This window comes from Stegodyphus dumicola, chromosome 6 (genome assembly GCF_044657685.1).
Source record: "Stegodyphus dumicola isolate Sdum_Otavi_A_Nest chromosome 6, ASM4465768v1".
Taxonomy (NCBI): domain Eukaryota; kingdom Metazoa; phylum Arthropoda; class Arachnida; order Araneae; family Eresidae; genus Stegodyphus; species Stegodyphus dumicola.
In genome coordinates, this window is record NC_140773.1 from 62,705,731 (window position 1) to 62,726,897 (window position 21,167).

The 21,167-nt window shown below is 29.9% G+C and overlaps 1 protein-coding gene across 6 annotated transcripts in view; it reads right to left on the minus strand.

The window, feature by feature from the left end:
- LOC118201834 (uncharacterized) overlaps nt 1-21,167 on the minus strand; it is a 277,211-nt gene that overhangs the window by 13,251 nt on the left and 242,793 nt on the right. For all 6 annotated transcript variants that reach the window (XM_085818400.1, XM_085818401.1, XM_085818402.1 and 3 more), the window contains 7 exons: nt 15,679-15,812; nt 15,394-15,483; nt 12,354-12,488; nt 6,491-6,625; nt 3,776-3,853; nt 3,549-3,674; nt 741-851 (listed from right to left, as the gene is read on the minus strand). In XM_085818400.1, the coding sequence (XP_085674526.1) occupies nt 741-851; nt 3,549-3,674; nt 3,776-3,853; nt 6,491-6,625; nt 12,354-12,488; nt 15,394-15,483; nt 15,679-15,812 (809 nt within the window). The remainder of the gene's footprint in view (nt 1-740; nt 852-3,548; nt 3,675-3,775; nt 3,854-6,490; nt 6,626-12,353; nt 12,489-15,393; nt 15,484-15,678; nt 15,813-21,167) is intronic.

The following is a 21,167-nucleotide window of genomic DNA, read 5'->3' on the forward strand; positions in this document are numbered from 1 at the left end:
AGCAACAACCACATCGCTCTGGCAACTGTTTATACAGTCGCTGGTTATGTCTCAAAGATATCTCTAGTCAAAATACCATCAATTCAAGTTAACAGCCCTATGACATGAGCAGTCATGCTTTTAAACACTTCTAGCTGCATATCTCATATGTGCATAGGACGCTTCCTTATCTTACTAGCGTCGAAATGTAAATCATTTGCATGTCTCTTATCAGACTACATTTCTGATGAGTTTAGTGACTGTGGTTCGATTTCTTTTGGATACATATATTTTTTGAGACAGAGCATACATATATTTTTTTACTATACTAAGGTCTATACCAGGGTTTGCCAAACTTTATGACAGTAAGAGCCGCACGTTTGAATTCAGGAATGTTCGAGAGCTGCATCTAGATTTTCTAAAAGCCACAAGTTGATAGATACATCATTATAGAAGTAGTGGAGGAGGTTTTAAATAGAAGAAATTCCTAATAACTTTGTAAAATGAGTCTAAACTAATTAATTACTTCTTTATGGACACTGAATAGTTTTAGTTTATCATATTTCATACATATATTTTGTATGCATGAGCCACACAAATTGCCTGTGAGAGCCATATCAGGCTCATGAGCCACACTTTGGCCACCCCTGGTCTATACTAAGATCTTGTGACTATTTAAAATGGTATGTGGTGATAGTTTTGTGATAGAATTTAAAATGATATACAGCTGTTTAATAATTAACTGCAAATGATGAACTCACTCTTTTAGGTCCAAGAACAAATGATGTGTCAAAAGGATCATTTTCAGGCATCGAGATATCTGAATTAAAAGCTGCAACTGCTGCAATACTAGAATCCATTTGATTTATACCCTATAAATTAAAAAAAAAAAGAATACATTTATTTACAAAAAAATTAGGTATACTTTAAAATGAATTATCTCTTATTGAGTGCGGGAAATTTTGATTATATATATCAGACAATGCGAGCTTTCCAAGCTGCAAGGTACTTGAATATTGCTAAACTTTAAACTAAAGGAAAACTAACATTTTTATAATTTAAATGCAAAAAATTTGTTTATATAAATTAAAATTTTATGTATTGTTAGCATAAACTATTTATGAATGCACAAATTAGAATATATATAAAATACTTAAATAACAAAAATTAGGATAAACTGAAATAAAACATGTAAGTATTTTGAGAGTTTTAAAATTTAACTTTAAATCAAAAAGTAGAGATTTTTTCTTTAAATCATCAAATACTCTTTATTTCAAAAACAGTATGTAATGAAATATTAAAAATTTCCAAATGCTGATAGCAATTTTTCAATAAATGCGCTGACTAAGATTATTCAAAATTACTGCAAAGGTTACCTTTAGCTCTTGTCTCCTTTTCCAGTTAGTATTAAAATTTTGGGCAACATAAATTAACACTATTTTTTAGCAAAATATAGTATTTAATGTGATGGGCACATGAATTTGAAAATGTATATCCATAACTCATATGTAATTCTATTTTATCATCTTCTTCCAAAATTTTGCTTTTTTCCCCATAAGTCACAAATATACTTTTTTTGCCAGTACACTTTTTCACATTTTTCAGTACTCTGAAAGGCAGTTTAATATTTTCACTAGTTTTCAATTTTTCTTCTATGCCTACTAAAATCAATGGAATATATAAATTTTATAGCAAAGAATGTATGAAAAGTGTTTATATTAATTAAAAGAGAAACAAAAATATTTTTCTAGATCATTAACTATTAAACTTCTAAAATCATCGAAATAAATATACTTCTAAGAGTTGCTTAGTAGTAAATTTAATGTCAAATTAAAAGGCAACTACAGTGCAAAGTCTTTAATCCGGACTCATCGAGACTTCAGCGATTCCGGATTAGGGGTTTTCCCAGATTATAGATCATCAATTTAAATCTGGTAAGATGGCATGCAGGAATTATAAAATTAAAAATATGAAACCATAATTTATGAAATAAAGAGCAATTATGATCTAAAGGGTATCAAAATTAAAAAATAAATAAAAAAAGCCCTTAATATTTATTTGTTTACTTTATTAAACATTTCTTTCAATGTAAGTTGTTTAAGTTGCTTCATTTTATGTGCTAATACTTTCTCTTTAATTCTATAAACTGATGTAATTTCTTGTTCAGTTACAAAGTTCCACTGTTCAAATCCTGTAATTGCTGTGCCGAGAATACCGACTAACTTGTCAATCGAAATTTTTTTGTTTTCACTAAACTCTCTGTCACTTTATTCATGCCTTTACCCATTTTTCACAGCAATTCCACTTTTTGTTTGATGGACATCGAAACATGCTTTCGCTTTGTAGATCCTTTCGCAGCTCCAGAATCAGAAACTCTTTTCGACATAATCGAAAGTTCAAGCTTACTTTTATAAAATTGCTCTAACAGTCTAAAATTGCAGAAAATAATAAACCAGATTAAGAAACAATGCAATCTGCAACATTAACTAAAATAGATAATTAGATCATTTTAGCCTAGCTTATACCGTCCGTTATACGTTAAGTGTGCATGCGTAAAGATATTATGCGCATGCGTAAATGCATTATGTGTTTACGCATGCGCAGAAAGTTTGTAGCTTTGAGGTCCGGATTATAGATCATTCCGGATTATGGACGTCCGGATTAAAGACTTTGTATTGTATTGCTTTAAAAATTCTAACTGCTTTTCTGACCAGCGGAAAAACATCCTACACATGGTAAAAAGTATGCAAAAATAATATTTTGTATTATAATGGATCAATAAATGACTCTTTAACATACTGGGCATGGTGCCTATATTGTTGTTCTTTCCGTTCAGATGGCAGTGAGCAAGCATGGGGAAGAATGAACAAAGGGACTACTTTGTTTCACCTTCTTATTTTCCTTTTGGATTGAAGCAATAGTGCAGTCAATGCATATGTATACGAATGGCAAAAATGTGACTGCCTAAAGACAATTATTTAGAAAAATTCCATGGAAGTATAGAGACGATTTGAAAGTAGAAAATTTTGGGTTTTTTTTTTTTTTTTTTTTTTTTTTTTTTTTTTTTTTTTAAGTATTTATTGTGCATAAGACCTACAACATTTGGAAAAGAAGATGGTGATATGTCAAGCAAATTATTTTATCATCCAAATTGCTGAGCATTGTCTCTGTTGGAAGATAATTCATTACATCAGGCAATAAAACTTCACAATGACAGTTCTGGCATAAGTGCTGATGAAACAAGTGAATGGTTTGATTCTAAAGGCAATATCGTGCATTTTAAACATGCCTCATCAGCTAAAAAAGGTAATCAAAAATAAATTTAGTAAATTTCATTGAAATTACTACATTTATATTTTAACTTTGACACTGTTGGCCCCTAGGAGCGGAACAAAAGGTTTACTGTTGGTCCCAAGGGACTGATGCCAGCCAAGTGGATATTTCACTGTTAACCAACACCATGCTCAACGTGTTAAAAACTGAATTCATGTTTGCAGTGTCTGAAAGTACATTATATATCCTTCCTGCATTCTAAAATTATCTGCAATAAAATCATATATATATATTACCTCTTGTAATTTAGTCATTTCGTTCTGTAAACCCAAAAGGTCATCTACAGTTCTCATAGGCTCTTCAGCTTTTTCTGCTGTTATTTCCTCTTCTTTCAATTTTAAAGGCTCTGTTAATAGAACCTCCTAAAAAAAAAAATATAATTTCAAGTTTCACTCATAAGCACTTAAATCTATCATATACTTTAAAGCTATATATTATTTATTGAGTATATAAAAATTCTTACAAAATATATATTCTCATCCTTAGGTTTTTGTTCTTCTGGTGTTTTGGTCTGTATTTCTAATTCTGTTCTGTCCGTGCTCTATAAATAAATAATATAAAATGAAAAATACAGTAAAAGTTGTTTTGAATTTAGATGTTAGAAACTACTGAATAGGTTTTTCTTCCCTAAAAGAAATATTAAAAATTTAATTTTCTGGGAAAAGCCTTTAATGCAGGCCTCTGTATATCACTGATTCAATTATGTTTAGATCATAACTAGTTTAACATTTTTTCATTATTATTTAAGTAAAAAATATATTTCATCCTTTTGAACACATTAATTTCATTCAGTTTATTATATGTTGTATAAAATGTAATATAATATATATTTTAAAATATGGTCTTTTTTACTTACAGATTATCAACCTTAATGAAATTACAAACATCTATCAGTTTAATAATTAAGTACATGAATAAAATGTAAAATTAAGTAATTTAGGCTTCTCTCCACCACTGAAAATTTTTCTTCTAAATCCCCCCCCCCTATATGCGACAGAAACTTCCCAATCCTGTGTTAAATCTCTTAAAACGTATAGTAACTTAATGCAACAACTCACCAAAGAGAATGTGAGATAATGGCCAAAGTCAAACTTTTTTTAAAAAAACACTTTCTCTTTTTTAGCTTTATATTTTTGAAACTTATAATTCATATATATATATATTTAAATACTGCAGAAGATTTTGGCTTTGATAACGAGTCAAGGGATATGCACTATTTTTTTTTCAAATATTCAGCATTATACAATTACACTCATGCGCAAAATTCTGAAAATTTCCATATTATGGTAAAATTCTGAAAAACTAATGGGCAGATTTTAATGAAGTTTAGTATGAATATACATTTATAAAGAGGAAGAGATGTACCATTCAAAGGTCATTTTATGAATGCATGATTATCAGTAAAGCTTGTAATGCAAGGATGTCCAAAATCCACACTGTGATATTGAATTGAAAACGAGTCTCATATGGGATTTGGTCTCCTCTCACAGACAGACAGGTCATGCAGCATGATAGCATACTGGACAGAAGAGACACTTGTAGTTGATCCTACTCCTAGAGCAAGGCAGTCTTCAACTTTCGGATGGTTCTCGAAGGAGGATAACAAAATTAAACTGTCCTTCCAAGAGCAACCCAGAGATGCTCTTTATGGTTAACATCTGGCAATCCAATTCGTGCAGCAAATACCTTCACTTTTCAGGTAATCGTTGACCAGCTGAGCACTACGTGGACGAGCATTGTCATCCATTAACAGGAGCCCAGAACCCTGAAAAGTGAGCATGGGACTCTACGATTTCCTCTCTATACCTCATAATTGTCAGGGAGCCTTTGTTTGTGCTGGTGTGTGGCCACCCAACATAATGCTTAACCAAACCATTACACCTCCACCTCCACTGATCCTTTTCCCTGATGAGGAAGAGATTGTTATTTGTTCCAGGCTCTCTACAAATACAGGTACACCGTGTCCAGGCTGAATCTTCACTCAGCTGTAAAAAAGCATAATATTCCACTGAAGTATGGTATAACTGTACAATCTTAAGTGCACTCTCTTGTGCTGCAATGAGCAGAATAAAAATAGCAGGTCTGGCATGCAGCCCTATCTCAAGAAGCCTTCGAGCAACTATAGACCATGGAATTGTGGTTACGGTGTCAGTATCCAGCTCATATGAGAGCTGTGAAGCTGCAGCAGTCTTGTGTTGCTGCACTGAAATTGCGCTGAAAGTTCCAGACTCTCTCCAGATATAGATATGCTGAGAATCAGTGTCTAGGCTGAAGCTTGACTTATCTGTAAAAATCATGATGCTCCTCCACTGAAGTCTGATCTAATGCATTTTGTCTGCACCATGCTAAACACGCTCTCTTGTATGCTACAGTGAGCTAGATGCAAACTCCGGGTCTTCTGACATACAGCTGTATCTCATGAAGCTTTAAGGTAAGTATAAACTGTGAAACTCGGATTCCAGTGACAACATATAGCTCATGTGAGATCTGTGAGGTTGTAGTAGTTCTGTGTCATCATACTGAAAATGCCTAATAATTATTCTCATTCATCATAGTGGATCTTGGTCAATTTGTCCAGGTCTTCTATACCTGGAGCCAGTGTCCTGAAACTGTTTCCATTGATTGCAAATACACTGGGCATTACATTTAGCTCTGTAGCCACCTGTGCTTATGACTGGCCAGCTTCTAAACAATACTCCATCTCATTATGTCATCCATATATTCATAGCTACTCATTTTACTTGACACTTTATAAAACTTACCCAAGTTTTGTGAGAAACACTGCTAATGTTGTGAAGGAGTACATACACAAAACCCTCATTCACTTATATCCCCTCCATAATCACAGCTCTGCAGACACTTGCACATTTGCTTAAGTACTTGACTTAAGTGAATATTTGGATAATTCTTTGGCAGCATGATTAGTACCTTTGGTTGAACTCTTCTTGTAAAAATAGACATAATTTGCAAGTTCTCTTAATTTTGTATACAGGTCTGCATACAATATATAAACATGCCATTGCAATATTTTTGAATGAAGAATAAAAAATGTATTTTTTAATGAAGCATCACTTAGCATGTTTTCCAACACTTTTGATGTAATCCAGTGATTTAAAAACCATTTCTGAACATTATTTATATCCTATTTCATTTAAATTATTAAAGCATATTCACTCACTTCAACATCTTTTGATTCTGGCCTTTTTTCAGTTTTTGATAAATCGCTCTTATTTTCTTTAGCAACTATTTGTTCTTGTTTGGTATTCAGTACTGTCTGGAACAGATCTCTTAGAGCCAAAACAACATGGAATGCCTAACAGGAAAAGAAAAATAAAGTCATATTTTACTAAATTTATTAATTACTTTTTAATGCGGGATTAGTATAGTGGCTACGAAATTAGTACATAATTTATATTCACTCTCGGTAATCTACCTAAATATTTCTTTATCATTATTATTATAATTTTATAGTCATTTACTACATTATTATTGTGATGTCCAAAATAATGCTTAAGGAAAACAGAAGAAAGGATGCTGGGATATTTCCTATCAATTTTAGTAAAAACCTCAGTGGCAAAAAAAAGTAAACAAAATCAGTAATAGTTAATAAATAACAGCATTAAATTTTATACTATTAGTTTAAATCACTTAAATAAATGTCCCCTGAAAAAAATCATTGTTACATTAAAAAATTTTTTGGCTCTTTTTAAATAGAACACTTAGAACCATGTTGAAAATTAATCAAATTTTCCCAAAATAATAATATCTCAAATTAAAATGATATCCAAAATTATATTTGCTTGCACAAAAATACTGGTTTCTTAAAAAGTTATTGCATAAAATTTTTATTTGGAGTGGTGGTATAAAAACACATAAATGCAAATTGAAAAACAATTATGAATGCATAACACACAAAATTATGTCATGAAACAAAATTGAAATACTGTGTGACAATGAAAGTTTTGAAAAAGTAAATACTATTTCAGAAACATTGACATTAATAGGTATGTGATATCTTTTAAGACATACACATCACAGCATTTCATGCTCAATAAGATGATTGACTAAGAATTTTGAGGAATAAATTCTATCCCTCCACCAATATGAGAAAAAAGAATTAGGGGACTCCCAATACAGAAGATGTTACCATGGTAATAACACAAGCTAGAAGGAGAAAAAAAATCGACTTTGAGGCACCTGCCTTAAAAAAATGGGCATTAGTTTTGGCAATGCATTAACCAGGTACTGAGGCTATTTCTATATTATAATTCTATATTATATTATATATAAAATTCTATATTATTATGAATTATAATGAATAACAAAAGATACTTATTTTGGTATTTATGTGTTATTGCAACTATGCTAGTGCAGTTTGGTGAATTTTACAGAAAAATAAAATTAAAAAAAAAAAAAAAATACTTACATTTATTGTAAAAAATTATATATTACATATATATTATCACATTCATATTCTACATTTCAACTATATATTTATTCCAAAAGGTATCAGTAAACCTAGTTACAAATGAGGTTTTGTTTTTGGTGTGGTGGAAATTTCATAGCAATATTGTTTTGAGAAAGAATTGACAAAATAGTGCATTCTTGCAGAAATTTTGTCTCTCTTTCTTATGTTATAGGAAAATTCTATGGGTGCAAAAGGGGGGGAAAAAATCATAATTTTTTCTATCACAGCCATTAGAACTTCGAATACAACAAAAAGAATGCATAAATGGCAACATCAGAAACTGAATATTTGTCACACACATGGTTGCCCGACTCCCTTAATTGCTCAAAACAGAATTCTAGCTATTGACAGCAAGCTACTTATTTACAAATCCATCTTGTGTCCAATATTATGTTATACATGCTCTGTATAGGCTTACTCTTGTAGTATTGATAGAAAGAAACTCCAAATAGCACATACCAAGAACTGAAAATCTTAAATACTAAGAGCCTGTTACTGACTTGCTAAAAACATTTATGACAAAATTGATAGATAATCCTGTTATCAAAATCTGTCACTATGATGTCAACAACCCTATGAACTAATAACAGGCCAATGCTTATTCTAAAATAATGATTAATTACTGTTTGTAATTTTTGTCTTCTAGTTATGTATATTTCTGCTGTTATGTTTATGCTTATCTATATCACTTAGTTTATCTGCATAGCTACTTTTAACTCATCTGACTCTATACTTCTTACTCTCAAAGTTCATCTTACTCATTATTTCAGCTTGCATATTGCTAATTTATTCTTTAAAAAAAATTAAATTAAAAAAAAATTCTGAAAGGTTTCAGATTTTAAATTACGTCCAAAGGGGCACTTTTTTAACATTTTGTGTGTTACCTTTATTTATTAAATATCATGTTCTTTGCACTTAAATCATAAAATTCAGTTCAACAGCAATGTCTCAAAATAATTTTAAAAGGAGCTTGTCTTTAGAAATTTCCGATACACAGTTCCTCATGCTAAAGAAAAAAAGGTTTTTTTTTTTTCCTTGTAGAGTGTTGCCATTGCTCGCTTTGAAATTGTTGAGTTTGTTAATCAAAAATTTGTTAAAATTTTACAAAATCTGAAATCGATAATAAAACAAATTTCAAATTTGGGCTTTCAGATGCCCATATTCACAGTAGGATTACATCATTAAAAACTGGATGGCTTTAGGTACCGTTGTTTTATCACAATGCAAGAAACATACATGCATTTATGCAGATTCTTCATTATTTAATTTCTTCATATATAATACAGGGCGACAGTATTTGATAGCAAAAATTTGAAAAGTGATATGCCGTTTATAAGGTTCCGATGCAAAACAAAAACAATAGTCCTTCAGGGACAAGGCCCCTTTGGACTAATAAATGAAAAAAACAAATAAATTACATTATGCCCAACAGGGCTTTTTTTTAATGTTTTGTGTGTTACCTTTATGTATTAAATATCATGTTCTTCGCACTTAAACCATAAAATTCAATTCAACAGCAATATCGCAAAATAATTTTAAAATTAGCATATCTTTTACAATTTCCAATACACAGTCTTTTATTTTTAGAATTTCCGATACACAGTCTCACGCGATGAGATAACATCCTTTTTTTTTTTTTTTTTTTTTTTTTCCCTTGTACAGTATTGCCATTGCTCGCTTTGAAATCGTTGAGTTTGATAACTAAAAATTCATCAAGTTTTACAAAATATGAAATAGATAATAAAACAAATTCCAAGTTTGGGCTTGCAGACGCCTATATTCGAGTGGAAACATACGTTATTCAAAATTTTATGGTTTTTAAGTACTGTTGTTTTATCACAATGCGAGAAACATACATTTATGCAGATTCTTCATTATTTAATTTCTTTAAATATAACACAGTGCTCTAATATTTGGTGGCAACAATTTGGAAAGTGAACCTACATTTATAGTAAACCAACACAAATTCCAAAATGAAATCAATAGCCCTTCTGGGCTAAAAAAAACCTGAAAACTGTCAGATTTTCCAGTATGACCAAAGGGGATTTTTTTTAAAAAGTTTTGTGTGTTACCTTATTAAATATCATGTTCTTTACACTTAAACCATAAAATTCAGTTCAACAGCAATATCAAAAAATAATTCTTAAATGAGCATTTCCTTTAGAATTTCCGATACACAGTCTCATGCGCTAGAGATAAAATGTTTTTTTTTTTTTTTTTCGTTCAATGTTGCCATTGCTCATTCTGAAATCGTTGAGTTTGTTAATCAAAAATTCATTAAAAGTTTTACAAAACATGAAATATATAATTAAAAAAATTCCAAATTTGGGCCTCCAGATGCCCATATTCGTTTGAAATGTACGTTATTCAAAATTGGATGGCTGTTGTTTTATCACAATACAAGAAACATACATACATTTATGCAGATTCTTCATTATTTAATTATTTTAAATATAATAGAGGGCTCTAATATTCGGTGGCAACAATTTGAAAAGTGAACTGACATTTATAGTGAACCACGCAAAATGCAAAATGAAATTAATAGCCCTTTGGCTTAAAAAAAAAAAAAGAAAGAAAAGGTTATTATTTTGGGTTTAGTTTGTGTTTTTGGTACTGATTACAAGAGTTTGGTGTATTCTGAAGCTTGAGAATTTCTTCTGAGGTGATTGCGATATTACATAAGTACTCTTATTTCTTAAATTATTTATGTTATTCACTTTCCTATATATATACATTTACATCTTGCTTTCCAACATAAAAGGATATTTCTTGCAGTCAGCAGTAATATTTTCCTACATTACTGCTTCAATGGCTTTTACGTAGGTTGACAAAAGTCCACATTTAGAAAATGCTCTTTAATTGCTTTAATCATGCTATTCTACTGCAGAAACACAAACAAATTTTGAAGAAATACAAACAAGAGGTGAAGTTTTAATAAAAATCTCTTTGTTGGAAAAACTATTAAAAAATTCAGCAGTAGATTTAAAGGTATAGTTTATAACGTTATCGTTATGGAATTGTTTTTGTTCAGGGCTTTGATTTTTAACACATTTTTTTTCAAATTTTTCTTAACTTCCTTAATATAAACACAATCATTAGTTCTTTAATAAAATTCTCTTTGATTTCTTGAAATAAAATTTTTTGGTTCTTTTTCTGTTTTTCTCCTGTTGTCAAATGATTTTTTAAATAATATTTCAACTGTTCCAAATTTCGGTACTTTTCTGTTATCAGGAGCAGAAACATTGCCAAATGTTTTGCTAAACTCACAAAGAAATTGGTTGCTAATGTTTACTTTTAAAATCGTTACAATGATTACTTTTACATAAAGTAAAAGAACACCTTTTCAGAACTGGCAACAAGAATACAAATTCCAAAGATGTAATGGTCACTTGTTTTTTTATTACTATTGTATTTAACCATGGATAATAAAAATTTGTGACTTAGAAGGATGATGAAACATCTTCAATACAATTTCTTCGGGAATGAAGAATCACTCCAAAACTGAAGCTTCATGTGAAAAAATTAATGAAACTGTCACTCATAATACAATAAATATTGGTGAAGTTTCTAATAAAGTAGGAAAAAAGTTCCCCCCCCCCATCTAATTCTGAAATTTGTAAAAATAAAAATTGTGGAGAAAAATGGATACAATTTTTCAGCAGTTTTAAAGAAAAACATTTCACTGCCCATTCTTGTTCAAATAATAGAAATATATTTTCAGTATGCCACAGCACCAGTCAAACATACTGTCATACAGTTGAACACATTAGCACCACTCGAAAAACTACTCTCAATAATAAATATCATATTGTTGGAAGAAAAAGGCTTTAAAAACTTTACTAAGCTGAAATCAACAGTGCGCTAAATTGTTGTGAACTTTTCGATGTCATGAAAAATAATAAAGAATTTTTAAAGAAAGTTCTCATGTGTGATAAATATTAATACTAACTTCTTAATAAGGTACGTTGAGTTATTAAAACTTTCTTTAAACTCATTGTTTTATGTTAACTTATTTTTTTTAATTACATGTACTTATCCTAGTAAATTTTATTTTCTGTTGTGAGTATTTTCTCAAAACTGCCTTAGTTTGAGGAAAAAATATTATGTAAGTCTAGTTAAAGATACTAAAATTATTCTTTCAATTAGTAACATTTTTGTATTAAAGATTTACTTTTGAAATGGTTTGCATACTTTCATTGGACACTTTTTACTGCTTTTTTACCTATTTAAAATGAGTATTTATTTTTGTATAAAACCAATATCAACCCAAAGACTAATTTTTAAACCTAAACATATTTAATTATATCACATGAAGAATTGTGGCCAAAACATTCTTTTGGAACATTAAAAGTTTTATCAAAATCATTCTGAAAATGTATACTATACAGCCTCAGTATTTCATCATTAGATTTTCTGAGTTATCTCGTGATACTTTGCAATAAAGAATTCTTCTGAATCTGTCTGCAAAATTAACATATTTCCTCAAATTTGATTTCTTGTAATAATCAGTTTTATATTAAAAAGTCAAACATTTACTGCTAGAAATCAGCAAGATTTACTAAATGAAACTTACTGGTTTTTCAGTCTTTATGGCAATGAACTGATGTGGTTCATCTGTAGATCCAAAAACATAACCAAAAGCTCGTGCATCAGTTATGTCTTGAGATATGAAAGATATCAATGAGACTGGATGATGGTAAATTACACTCTGTAAAACAAATGGATATGCATAATATCATATAAGAAAAAGATACAGTTCTTAGTTTGAAATAAATAAATACATATATTGTGGTGTTAAATTTGCATGCAGAATTTGTGTACAGTTCCTCCTTCTTAGGATTATATTTTAAATTTATTTCTCATGGAAGGAAAATATACATTTCATTAATGAACATTACAATTGATTAACATTTACAACAGCATGAAGTCTAATTTAACTTGCGTGACAGCATTAAGAAAATTTAAGAAATTCATTATATCATTTCTTGAGGTATACATTTTTGCCATCTTCATTTAATGACAATAAAATTTAGCAGATACTGCTGGGTATTTATCAAGTCCTATAGCAACTTTAAATCAAAAGATATAATGTCAGAAAACTAGAGGGAAAAAGTAGATATATAGTTTAAAATGAATTTATTTTTGTCTAATGAATGTTAAAATAAAGGTTTAAATCTGCCCTAATATAATTTTATACAGGACTCAGTTTAAGAAATTTCACTGTAAGCCAAAATATCCAACAAATTCAATTATTTAAATTATATCAATTAAAATTAAATTCAAAATGACTTTTAGATTCATAATTGTCACCATAAACATTGACAAAATAAATTTTAGAAAATGACAGTAGTTCAAAATCTGGACATCCTATACCCAGAATGATTTAATATCCGTTAAAGTGTTAAATGAAGTAATGCTTTTCTTTATGTATTAATTATTATTCATTTTTAAGTTTTGTGAACTGTTATGAATACATTGATCAAGATAATCTGTTCTGTTGTTAAAAATTGTTTGCATAAACTTACAAATTTCTGGGCAGTACAGCAATAAAAGTAAGTAAAATATTTACGCAACTGAACATGTGGAAAGACTTATCCAAAAATGTGCATAGGTATATTTCTGTAATTCAGCTAAATTTAAGGCAATTTCTTTGAGATTCTAAAATATGAAATACGCATAAACTGAAATCATTAAAATCACAGAAATCTGTTTTATTTTATTAATATTTATTTTCTTGTTGTTATAAGGTTGTTGGTTCTGAAAAGGATCTATTTAAAACTTTCATTTTTAAAAAATGCAACCTGTGACTTTTTTTTTTTTTTTTTTTTTTAGATAATTATCTGCTAAAAATAAGGATTTCTGTTTTAGTGTATTACAATTTAAAGTTGATGTATTTAAGCATACTAAAATAAAATAACTCTTAAACTTTGTAGATGAAATTATTCTTTAATAAATTATGATAATATTGTGAATAAATCAGAAATATCACTTTTTAAAGGAAAAATTGGGAAGTACACCCAGCAGGTTTTCTAATAAAACCTAAACAAATCCTTGAAATATGCAGAAACATCATTTTTAAAGGCTTTAATGTTATACATATGCATTTAGATTTCAAACTATTTCTTAATAATTTTCTGTACATAGTAAATTATGGATATCATTATTATTTTAAAACAAAAATTTAACAATAGCGAAGAATTTCATTGCAAATTTAACATATTTTTACTGGAAAATACATGCATGGAACAGTTTAGAAACACATGTGTTTCACTGCTGTAATGCAATGTATTGACAGAAGAAACATGGACGTCACTTGTTAGGTAGAGCTTCATTCCCCAATAGTGGAGAAAACTCCAAAATCTCCCTATTTATCTATTCTAATTTCCTTGATTTTTTCTATTTAGTCTAAGCAATAATTTAAGTTCTGAGGCATATTTGTTTGGAGTGGGAATGTTGCTGATATTGATTTTCTTTTGTTGGGATGGCAGCAGATAAGTGAGAAAGAATTAGTTTCCAACAAACTAAAGTTTAATTTTAATATAGCCAACATTGTTGTTCATTAACATTATAATTTGATCTAAATTCTTTTAAACTGAATTATTTTTTACAGGCTATTATTATTACACATATCTTATCAAAATTAAAGTTTGAAGTTTTGGTTATGTCAAAAAGAGTTTCTAATTCTGGAGCTGTAGCAAGAGCTTCAAATCAAAAGAATGTTTCAATGCCAATCAAGTAGAATGTAGAATTGCAGCAAGAAATTAATAAAGGTATATTGGTGTCAAAATTAGTCAAGCAGTAAGGCACTGCAAATTCATTAGTAGTATATGGCATAAAAAACAGAAAAAGAAACTTGTTGAATTTTTTGTGGGTTATGATACCCCACTCACAATGAATGACATCATGTGTGATGTGTAAATATCAAATGTGATGATCATAACAAAGTGATGACTGAACACATGAGACAGTATCGCAGTGAGAGCATGCTAAATACAAATCATTTAGTCATCTCTTAACTAGGCATGTTCTGCTTTCAAATTTAAAAAAGGAAAACGAGTTATTAGATATCAAACTAAATATTTTCCTAAAATTGCTAACGATACAAATGCTAAAATATTTGTAATAAATCACTAAGCTTCCTCTCAATTTTTATCGCTATCTAAATTTCATTATCAAAATAAAAAAAAATTTTAAGAAAAATTTATGTAAATTTTAAGTGAAAAGTTATTATAGTGTCTAAAATAATAAAAATTAAAAAAATACTACAAAGTAATCTAATTTGTTTTCTCAGAAATATTTATTTAAAATTCTTCTCTAGGAAATTTGATTTCTTCTTCCAAGAAAGTTATATCTTTATATTACAATGTTAATAATGATACCTTCAGTCTTTGCATGGCAATTTTTCAAGCAGTGTGTTATTAATTATTAACTTCTAAATTTAATAACACATTAACTTCTAAATTAACTTCTACATTTCTTATGACTGAAATACTGAAGAAAACATCTGATAATACATTAGTATGCTCCTTTTACAAAATGAAAACACTTTTTCAAATTACTAAATGAAATTAAATGAAACAGATCATCATGTTCAGAGAACGAAACTTACTCACCGTTAACTTCTCATCTTTAATTTTGATTCCTTGAAGAGAAACACAAACATTGATTTTTCGTTTATGAGGGCCCATATTTTTGACATTCAGCTAAAAATTACATACAGACACTTAATTACATATGCCATAGCTTCTATTTTTCAAACCTCTTTAAAGAATAAGAAAATTTTATTATGTGTTGAATAAAAATTATGACTTCATAATAAAATAAGCAGATGTTTACAATGTATGTAAAAATATTAACATATGCTCTTTTTTTTTTTTTTTTTTTTTTTTTTTTTTTACCTTTAGTCTTTGCATGGCATCTTGACACATTTTATCACCTCTTGCATCAGGTACAGATTCTACTCCTATAAGTTTAGCTTTGAAGATCACTCCTTCACCTTCAAACCTTGAAGGACTATTTTTATCAGGTTTTTCTGAAATTATTAATATTTCCTTAGTGTAAAGACAAGGAATTTAAAAATAATAATAATGTATTAGAAGAAGATTTTTTCCCTTTTCTTCATAAAATATTATAACTGGAAATTTTATACTTTCTTTTCTGTATCAGTACATTTGTTTCACATGGTAAGAGTGGTATCAGTGAAACAGAAAAATCATTCAAGCTGTTTGTTCACTTTAACAAAATCAAGTCCATTTTGTTAAATTAATTCATACACAAGCATAACATTAAGGCCCATTTAAATAGTTGCTCTAATATTGCAAAGCTCAAATTTTGCAAAATTATATCATATTTATTTAAATAAATTACTTAACAAGGAAATGCAAAATTATATAATTTATTAATAAACATTTCTTTACATATTTAAGTATTTCTGCCTATTTTTTCTCTCCCCCCTCCAATACCTATAGTGACTCTCTGTCTAGTTTGGAGGCAATTGGTGATCCGCTAGCCACAGAAATACAAAAATTACTTCTCAATATAATGTCAAAATTTTGTCCACGGTTATCCTGGATTCCAGCACATATGGGCATAGTTGGCAATGAGCTTGCGGATGAACTTGCCAAGCAAGCAGCAACTGGCATTAATTTGGCGGAACATCCCTTGCCCTTCCCAAGTTCTTATCTTAAAAGGATTACTTATAGCACTTAATGAATCACTGGCAATTCAGATGGAATATAGCAACAATGGGAAGACGGACTTTCCGTTTTTGTCCCCATGTCTCTACTAAGATGCTTACATATTCTTCTGCATTGACAACCTTTCTTTCAGGCCATGGACCTTTCATAACACATCTTCATCAATTTGGTATTACAGAATAGGACACTTGTGAATGTGGCCAGCAAGGAACTCCGGATCATTATGTCTTTTCTTTTTGTCTTACAAAACCTTTTCACTTGACCAAGCCATCTGATTAATACAGGCAAGAATGGACTTCACACCTATTAAAAACTAAGGGAGCTCTTACTAAACTGACTAAAAGATTACAATTCTGTAAAGAAAGATATTCACAATCATCAACTAGTTAAGTACTCATACAATAGCGACATTCGTACTCATCAAATAGCTAAGTAATCATTGTATAATCTTTGTATAAATTTTTTTTGTGTTTTTATTTATATTTACGTTTACTTATTTGCATATATTTATTCACTTTATTTATTACTTTTCTGTATTTATTCTAGTTTTTAATTTTTCCCTTAATTTATTTTATTTTTTTTTTATTATATTAAGTACTTGTAAAATTTATTCAGCAACTTTCTTTTCATTATATTAAATACCAAGTTATAACCCTTAATTATATGTAGCATATGAATGCAAGTTGTCTTTGTTTTTGAAATACTGCCACTGTATGTACTGTCTGATTTTGTTAAAAAATATGTACAGCCCTACCCTAGTAGTGGCGACTGTTAGATTGTACTTGATCTCCTGCTGAACAGGAACAGCTTGGTATAACACCTTAGGTCAGAAGCCTACTCAGTGGTGATAAATAAATAAATAAATACCTATAGTTATATTCCCAGTATATACTTCTTGCTCATAAAAATGCATGAAATTTTCTTGTTTAAAACTAAATAATAAATACTTGCAAGTAATGTTTGATATTTAATTAATTTAACAAAATATGACAATTTTTAAAAATATCCCTGTTAAAAGAACTGTTGAGTACTTTTAGTTATTTCTGCACTCAAGTACATTTGTTTATTCTTAAATGATACATCCTCCCCCTTTCTTTTACGGCACTGAAAACTTCCAAACGCTTGAAGGCTCATGTGCTGGGCACTACCTCCAAACACTTGAAGTGAAGATTCTTAAGAGTTCAGGATTCCAAAGACTTATATAAAATGCAAATTAAGATGGAGGGAAGGCATTAATTAATTTTTTTTTTTTAATATTTCAGCCTAGGAAGGTATTCTCATAAACTTAATAACCTTTTTTAGCTCCTTATATGCGTCCATAAATGTTTGGTTTCTGTGTCGCTCCTTGTCTCATTTCATGAGGCAAAATATAAAAACAAAGCCAAAATCCTCAAATAAATTTTAAAATTCATGAAAAGAAAGAATTCATTGCACTGAAGCATGATTTAGTACTATCGCATTATCCGCTCAACCACGATAAGAACCACCAGACAAAGCACTATGTTGCCGAAGTAGACAACACATAATTTTACGAAAATGTATTTTATCTGGCAACCCTGATGAACTGAATTATTGAATGTGCGCTATTTTGAATTTAGAGGGTTATGTTTATAGTTTCTGCTCGTGATCAGTGCACTCCCCCTCTCCTAGTAATGAATTGTGATGCAACTGTAGAGTTTGCCTACCAATGAAAAGAAAGTATGGTATTTTTTTTACAAATACGGCATTTCACTTATAGTAGAGTGTAGAAATGCACAATTTATGAAGTTGTATTTTACAGGCTATCAAACTGTCTGAGTTATCCTGGGGAATTCATTTGGAGAAAATGTCTGGAAGGAAAACAAAAAGACTGCTTTGCAGAGATTTTGAAGTTCATTAGCTGAGCATTAAGTATTTGCTGGCTGTTAAACTGTAAATATTGTACGAATTGATTTTCATTGAAGTAATAAAATGATGCATTTGGCTAGATTTTATTCATCTCCGATGTTACATTATTAAGATATTTTGCAGTTTGAAAGTAGATTTTGAACTGTTCTTATGTGACCTGATAATAATTTTCTCTGAATTCGGTGCAATTCTCTGTTTTTATGAAATTCTGAGTGTTTCGCTATGGATGTTTGCTTTATGTAATTTTTACTGTGTCCACTGTGTATGTACCTTGCGTTTTTAATTTTGTTAAACTATGCAGTTTTCAGCACACCGACATTTTAAAAAATGATTACTGTTTTTCACGTGTTAGGTTAGGAAAAATTAGTCGCAAACAATTAGCTACTCTGCAGAACAGTTCGGCGGATAATGAGATAATTACCTATGATTTTTTTTCCTGAAATAGTACACTATTCCATTTATTACTTTATTTATCAACTTCAACAATAAAATCAGGAGGATTATTTTAAGAGATTAAAAGAATTCTATTATTACTTCAATTTTCTGGGTACATTCAATTTTATTTTATTTTTGACAAAGGTTTTTAAAAGTTTACACTTTCACTCTTTTAAATTTTTAAGCGATTCCTTCATATTGCTGTCATGTTATTATTTATTATATATTGCATTTCCAGCCTATAAGTTGACTTTCTGTCTAAATAATCAGTAGTTTTAAATAGGGTCAGCGTATTAGTCGATTATATATTTGATACTAACTGAGAATCCAAGTTTTGGATCTTTGGAAGCAGTGCAGAGATTATTTATATAAAATCATTTTTAAATTTCTTTGGATGGGAAAGATTGATTATTTTGTATGTGTGTGTGTAAAGGGAATTAGTGAAGTTTTCGACCATTCAAATATCGAATGAGATCCATATGATGTTGCAACAGCAGCAGTAGAAGATATAAAAGAAATAAATGAACATTCAATTTCAGATTATCGTCTTTAGATCTGTGTCTGTGATTTCAAGATAAACATCAATAAAAATAACAGTTCTGCAGCAAAAATATATTTTTGTAACATGCTTCAGCACCACATACGGTCATCATTTCCACTTTCCCTCTTTATAAAATGTGTATAGAATATTACTTCCTACCTTTTTCTAAATAATTTCCGTAATATTTTAATTGGAATGAAAATTATATATAACTTATTAGAAGCTGTATATTTGCGTTTAGTGTGCAAATTTCATTTTTTTTACAATTCTCAATCTTATTTTAGACTTTCCATGTCCTTCATCATAATCTTCCTTACACTTTCTATGTCCTATAAGATTCGCAAAGGTATTCGAGAACGACTTATTGTTTTAAATCACCTTTTACTGCTTATTTTCAACAAAAATTTACGATTTTTTGAACAAATTTAGGGAACCGAAAGTTGCTAGTATAGAAGATTAATGGTTTTGTAATGGATAAAAAACACTAATCGTTGCTAAATTTTTAGCTAGATTCTTAAAAACATTTACTACACACATCTTCGTACATAAAGACATGGGACATTTTGTATATAACTTATTAAACAATTAGGAACAATTTAATAATTGGAACCGTTATTTTTTGGGGAGCATATAAAAATTAGATTTAGAACAGAACAATCCCTTTCTCTCTACCTCTCACCTCATCGTCATACTACATTCCACAAACGAAACTGTTCTCATAAAATTCTTGCTATTGTACATCAATGCATAAGGAAGGCCTGCCCACTCTCACTATTTTTAAACATTTTTTTATCCTGCCCTTTGCTACAGGCCCACTAGGGGCTGTGCAGCAAAGTCGATGAAAACTGATAGTTCAACCTCGGGTTGATTCCAAGCAAACAGGCTGGCTGCATGAGCATTGTTGCAATTTTATGCATGTGCGACATGGATAACGAGTCAGTTTCTCTTAAAAAGGTCCACCAGAAAGTCATCCCTTCCCTTAGGCAGATAGCCCTCCTGTGCTTTGCCATAATAAAATAAAACAAAAACATTTGCTCTAAAATTTAAAAATTAATTTTTCTGTCTGTTGTGGCAAGATCTGCTTTTTCAACTACATTTTATGCTCACTCTCCTTCTTGCAAATATGTCTCTCCGTGGAGTCATTTATTGTACTAGGTGCGGTCTCTATACTCTGACAGCATATCTTGCGAGGTTGTAATACATGAACCGAGTTTGTACCTAAGATTCCTCCGGATGGGTTCAGCTTGAAGGACAGCCATCTGAGGCAGTAAGCCTTTGGGCCACAGTTTTTGAGTTCCTTTTCGAAATTCTTTGCTAATCTGTTTCTCTTGTCTAAAATGAGCCAAGCCACAAGAGATAGCAACATATTTTATTACTGTAAGCCCAGAAGCACATATACCCTTAGGTGCATTACTGATGTATGGTCGATGTATTAATACTGAGTTTACACCTAGCCTTCTTCTATAAGCCGTAGTTAAAGATTTAAGAATGAAATAGTTGTGTAAACCGTTATGCAACTAAACACCCAAAATACAGGAGGTGTATTCTTTTCTGAATGCAACAATACAATATCACAAGTTAATTAGGTTTTTATCCATAAATGTTTAGTAATACTATTATTCATCACCAACCAAAACGGCAAAAGAGACTCTAATCTCAGATCTTAACACTTTTTGCGACCTATTTTATAAAGTCTTGATGTAGTAACTTTTTATGAAAGTAAACTACTAAAATCTTACTGCAATAAAAGTACTACTATGAGTCAGACATACTTAAAGCATGTTGTGAATAAATAATATTGCAAGCCGTTTTGTTGGCAGAAGATTTT